We start from the raw sequence: 6,161 nt of genomic DNA on the forward strand, positions 1-6,161 counted from the left end.
GTCTCCCGCACGGGGGAGCGCCCGACTAGACTGGCCCACTTGAGCACAGTAAGATCAGGCTTCTGCAGCCAATCGGGAACATGCACTGTAGTAAACCCGCTACCGTAGTCCATTTTTTTGAACTTGCGAATATTTTCTTTAAATGAGAACATTTTGTCAAATTTTGGAAGTTTTTGAAAACAGAAAGGTTTTCTCAAATTTGCAAAGGTTCTCTTGAAACCCCAATATTTTTGAATTTTTGATAGTTTTCTAAAAGCGCAAACATACTTTGAAAAACTGAATATTTTCAAAATATTATTGATTTAGAAAACACGATCATTTTTTGTAATTTGTGAACATTTTATGAAACCGCAAAAGAAATGCAAATTTATATTTTTTTATTATGCGAATAATTTTCAATATTGTGAACATTTTTTTGAAACAATGGAAGATTTACAAAATCAAAAAAATTCTTAAAATTAGAAAACTTTTTAAAAAATTGGAAATATTTATAAAATTATGAACATTTTCTAAAAGTTAAAAAAAGGAAAAGGTAGGAAAATACGAAAAAAGGATAATAAAACCAGAAAATCAATTAAAAAACGGGGAACCTTCTAAAATGGGTATGCCCACTTGATGATTGGTGCGCTCGTCCCTGTGCGTTTTGGCGACATCTTGTCGTAGGGATTGAGATCCTTAACGGTCCTAAAAATGATGAAGTCCTGGTAATTGCAATCAGCATAGAAAAATCAACAGACTCAAAAATCTAATGAGTGACAAATTTGTAATTAGGTTTCAAAAATAGCAATAGCATTTATTTTAGAACACGGGCACACTGCGTACCATTATTGCAAGTGTGCAATTTGAGGAAGATTTTCCAAAATGGAAAAGTAGCAGTGAGTCGTATGGATCTTTCTCATCCTGCATGTCAGGATTGATAAAAAGGAATTGCAACATTTTAGGTTTATCTATAGATAGTGACTATTTTGGGGGCAAATAAAGGTGGCTGATGGTAAGAAAAATCAATAGTAACTTATTAATAAAACACTTTATTATTTATATTTACAAATAGGATACATTATACATTGATAATTTCACAAGATTTTCTAGTGCGTAACATAAACTAAACTCCAGTCAAATAATACAAAACCATGTGTTATACTTGAGACCATACACATTTTTCTACATCTCTAGGCTCTTGAGGATCATGGGAAGCCCAAACTTAGGCCGCAGCGTGATCACATCCATGGGAGCATGGACATACTTTGGTGATAGGGAGAATGAAAACCTCTGAAGAATCACGATGATCACAGCCTTGGCCTCGATCATTGCAAAGTTCTGCCCTATACATGACCTCGGCCCATTGGAGAAAGACAACAAGGCATTGGGGTGCTTTCCGGCCCTCATCACTCCATTCTCGAACCTTATAGGCTTGAATTCGTTGGCATCTTCTCCCCAGACCTCCTTGTCATGATGTATCATCGCGATGGGGATTGTCAAGACCGTGCCTTCAAGCACTTTGATGCCACCAACCTCGAGATCCGAACCCGCCTTCCTTTGAATGAGCGACACAGGGGCGTATAACCGAAGAGTTTCCAGTAGGAACATGTTGACCAGCTGCAATTTGTTGAGCATGTCCCCGGTGGGAACCTCACTGCCACACTCTCTTAGCACCTCCTCCCTGAGCTTCTGTTGCCACTCAGGGTGTGTGCTCAGCAAGAACATGGTCCATGTGAGCAGGTGCGAGCTGGTGTCATGCCCGGCAAGGAAGAAGGTCTTGCACTCATCTATGATCTCGTCCATACTCAAAATCGGATTATGCCCACCCTCTGCCGCGCACGCCTCCAACATAAGCCCAAGCAGATCGCTGCCGTAGCCCATGGTGTCCTTGGTGGCAAGGCAGCTTTTGATGATGTTCATCAGCATGGTCCTCACCTCCTTGTCAAGCTTCCATATCTTGAGGTTCTTTTCGGTTGGAAGGTACCTGATTAATTGCGCGCGCACACACACACATAAAGATTAATTTCTGCTGTGTGAAAATGTTTGTTGTATGTTGATTTAAACCGACAAGGGTACAAGAAGAAGAAGAACTTGCATTTACCTGAATGCTGGGATTTGCACGTTGAATACGGTGGAGAAGGCAAGAAACTGGAGCTCCCTCTGCGCGAGGAATACCTTTTTCCCCTGTTCGTAGCTGCTACCGAATGCCGTGTGAGAGATGACATCCGCGGTGAGCTCCTCAAACTGGTGGCTAAGATCAATCTCCACGCTGCCCCCCTTGTCCATCTTGGCCTTCCACTCCGACATCATTGACCCGGCACAGTCGGACATGGTCACCGTCATCATCTGCCGTACAGATAACAGTTAGCGGAAGTCACACGCATCGCGCACACTTAAAATCCAATAGTAAAAAACACGCACACGTCAACGCGCGTCGCGCTGGAGCTGGACACATACCTTGAGCTTGTCCATGTTGAAGGCGGGGTGGACGACCTTGCGGTGGCGCTTCCAGTCGTCGCCGTCGGTGAGCACGAGCCCCTTGCCGAGCAGCCGGGCGATGTGCGGGTTGCCGATGTTCTTGGGGTACAGCCCGCTGCGGTCGGAGAGCACCTGCTTCACCGTGTTCACGTCCGCCACGCACAGGCTCGGCCTCGCCCCGCACCAGTACAGGAACGTGCGCCCTGCAGCAGACCAGAACGTAAGAGCGGGAACTAGTTGGTGATGGCGTTGAAGACTATCATGGATCAGAAGGAATTGTCTGAGTTTCGTACCGTGGATGGGGATCCATTTGTGGAAGTGCGGCTGCACCATGGGCACGAAGTCGTGGTTGCCGACGTCCAGCGCGGCGCCGGCGGTGTCGGCGCGGAGACGCTTGATCTCGGCGAGGTTGCCGGCGAAGAACCTGTAGCCCGGCCCGCCGACTCCCTGCGCGCGGAGCTGCCGGGTGATGGCCCGCGGCCTCCACACGAGGTACACCAGCGCGTTGAACACCCACGACGCCAGCAACGCCGCCACGACCATCCAGACGAGACCCATGGTGGACCGGACCGGTGGTCGCTCAGGATTCAGGAACAAGGAGAAAAATATCAGCGTCCTGTATTGTATGCCTCTGCTTCCGGTACTGCTCGTGAGTTTGATGAGACCAGGAAATGTTTGTGTGTTTCTGTAGTGAGACTCGGGCCGGGGAGGTGGATATCATATTTATATGACGTTCGCTTTGACCATGGCCTCGGGTCGCCGGGTACAGAACGTCGGGTTAAGAGAGGCGTTTCGTCACGGTGCGGGTGAGATCAGGCGTGATGCGTGCAAGTACCGCAAAGTGTTTTTTACCGGAGCCGGAAGCTACCGGTGATCTTCCCATCAATGAGGTGCTGCTACATCTAAAGTTGTGGGACCATGTGCATGTGTATATGAAAGTATTTCTTGCAAAAAATCTCTTGTATTTCTGATTTTAGTCTAATCAATGTCAGAAAGATGTAGTACCTTTTGACAGAAACGGCACTCATGCATGCATGCATGCAGAATCTCTCCTCTCTCTCACACACAAATCCATCCATTTTCTCTTTGTTTAAATTTTTAGATGAACAATATCTTTAACACTAATTTTCTATTATTGAATTTTTTATATATCCAAATTCCTGAACATGTGATCTTTAGAACAAGACCAATTTTGAACATATTTAAACTAGTTAAAGTTTTTCTATTCAATCATATCAAAATTTAAATTTCACTTTTTTTCAAATTTACTTGTTTGAAATAATTGGAATCGATTTTGGAACTAGTGAAATTATTTTTTGAAATAAGTGAAATCAGTTTTCTGAAACTAGTTTGTTCAAACATGTCAAACTGATTATTTCAAAACATTTTGGTAATGAATGGAATAAGTTTAATGAAATGAGTGAAGTCAATTCTTTTGAAATGAATGAAATAAATTTTATATGAATTAGTATTTTTAAGTATATGAAACATATTTCATTGTGTTTTGTCAAGTTTGCATATTACAGTGCAGAAAAGAGTCAAAGTTGGTTATTTACCACATTGAATTATAAATTTCACATATCTTGCACAAACCATTATAGTTAAATTAGTTTAACAATTTGCAACACCACATTGAAATATATTTCAAGGAAGTAATTACATATTTTCCAGGGAAGTAATTTCATATATTTCAATACATATCTCACTGAAATAACAAGTTACAAATATATGATATAGCAGTTTCATATATTTCAAAGAAGTAATTTCATATATTTTCACAAAAATTAGTTTCGCAACTTGCAACACCACACTGAAATATATTTCAGGGAAGTACTTTCATATTTTTCGATACATATCTCACTGAAATAACTAGTAACAAAATATATCTTTTGTAAATGAGTGTAATTTGTTTTCCGATACTAGTGAAATGTGTGAAATCTATCTTTTGGAATGAGTGAAATCAGTTTTTTGAAACGAGTGAAACATAGTATTACAATTGAGTGAGTGCAATGTGTTTCTCTAAATTGAGTGAAATCTAATTATGTAAGTGAAATCAGTTTTCTGAAATAACTGGAACCAAAATTTTAAGATGAGTGAAATCCTTTTAAATACACATGCCACATTTTTTCGGTGTGAAATACGTGAAACTAGTTATTTCAAATTTTGAAACTAGTTATTTCAAACATGTGAAACTGATTATTTCAAAACTTTTTTCAAATCAGCAAAATATGTTTTATGAAGCGAGTGAAATTGTTTTTGGAAATAATTGAAATATCTTATTTGAAATAATTGAAATCAGTAAATCAAAATGACCGAAATCAAGTTTTTTTTGGCAAAACCTGTCAAATCAATCTCTTAAGGATTGAAATAAGTTTTTTGAAATGAGTGGAATTATATTCTGAAATGAGTGAAGTGAGTTTTATGCAACAATTTAGGTCCATTTTTTAAATATGTGAAACTGGTTATTTCGGCTATGTGAAATAGATTGTTGCGTGTGTGAAACTAATTATTTCAAATATATGAAATATCTTTTCAAAGCTGAACAATTTTATGTTTTGTGGAAGTCATTTCAAAGATAACTGAAATATATAAAATAAAAAGTATTTCAAATATATCCAAGATTGATCTTGTTCTAAAGATCTTGTCACCACGATTCCAAATATATAAAAAGTTTCTAAAATAGATATTTGCTTTAAAATATATCAATCATTCTAAATATATGGATGAAATAAAATGCATGTCATTTATGTAGGGAGAGAGAATCATGCATGCCCGGCCGGCCTCTCCATTCCAACTCACTCTCCCCTAACAAAGCTGCATGGTATGCATGTATATTGTCAAATGTGCTGTGTGCCAGTTGTATTCAGATAGTGTACCAGATGTAATTTATACTCTGATAAAACGCACGAATCTTGACGAAACTAGAAGGACGGCGGATGGTGTGTTATTCGGTGCAAGTACAGCCTCGGACGCGCACCAACTAGACAGGATGGACCCCGGCTGGTGGGAAGGTGTGGTCTGCCGGGAAGCCGTCGTACGCATGGAGCTGCTGCTCGACGTCGACGGGATATTCGCACAGGGCTGGCTTCTGGAAAAAAACTTCTTTCTTTTCGAAGAAGACGGCTCTAGAGAAACGTCCTTCTACCGCGACCATGCGGCGTACATTGTGCAGCAAGACAGCGGTATACACGTACCCGCCGCTACCAGACCATATGCGCATTTTTGTTGCTAGAACGACACGTGGATGGATATGTACCGCATCGATCGCGCTCTCGAGCACAGAAGAGAGGCTGTCAACATACACACACATGACTAGATTGAACACTTTATTTATCTCCATTGACTTCTCTTTCTCGCCAATAATCTATTTCTTGTCAAACATGGTCCTTCTATTGCCCTCCCTTTGTCTCTCCTTCAAGGAAAGGCGGCTAGGATTTCTACCTCCCGTCGGCGGCGCCGCTGATCTACCACATCTCCCGTGGCCTTAGGGCCATGGGTGCGTGGTCGACCCCGGCCCTTACCGGCGGGAGGGTTCCTTTTTCAGGTGCTTCTTCAAGTTTTGTTAGGATTTGTGTCCTGCTCAAGAAGACGAGACGGCGACAGCTCCGTGAAGATAGAATAAGGTTCTCCCCGCCTAACCCCCGTCCTGATGGTGTGTCTAGCATCGTCGGAGGGCGTGTGGAGGTGTGTCTCCGGCGGATCTT

General features: G+C 41.6%; 1 protein-coding gene across 1 annotated transcript; it reads right to left on the reverse strand.

Annotated features, from left to right (window-relative positions):
• Positions 1-997: 997 nt before the first annotated feature.
• LOC109764564 (cytochrome P450 709B1) lies at positions 998-3,153 on the reverse strand. Its single transcript, XM_020323369.4, has 4 exons — positions 2,751-3,153; positions 2,437-2,660; positions 2,081-2,325; positions 998-1,963 (listed from the first exon to the last, which is right to left on the reverse strand). The coding sequence occupies exons 1-4, from the start codon at positions 3,013-3,015 to the stop codon at positions 1,162-1,164; spliced, it is 1,536 nt and encodes a 511-aa protein (XP_020178958.1). The 5' UTR covers positions 3,016-3,153; the 3' UTR covers positions 998-1,161.
• Positions 3,154-6,161: the final 3,008 nt, after the last annotated feature.

Source organism: Aegilops tauschii, chromosome 2 (genome assembly GCF_002575655.3).
Source record: "Aegilops tauschii subsp. strangulata cultivar AL8/78 chromosome 2, Aet v6.0, whole genome shotgun sequence".
Classification (NCBI taxonomy): domain Eukaryota; kingdom Viridiplantae; phylum Streptophyta; class Magnoliopsida; order Poales; family Poaceae; genus Aegilops; species Aegilops tauschii.

Coding starts and splice junctions, on each gene's coding strand:
- LOC109764564 (XM_020323369.4), bottom strand. CDS start 3,015: ATGGGTCTCGTCTGGATGGTCGTGGCGGCGTTGCTGGCGTCGTGGGTG. Junction 2,661..2,750: donor CAAATGGATCCCCATCCACG/GTACGAAACTCA, acceptor GGTCTGCTGCAG/GGCGCACGTTCCTGTACTGG. Junction 1,964..2,080: donor GTGCAAATCCCAGCATTCAG/GTAAATGCAAGT, acceptor GCAATTAATCAG/GTACCTTCCAACCGAAAAGA.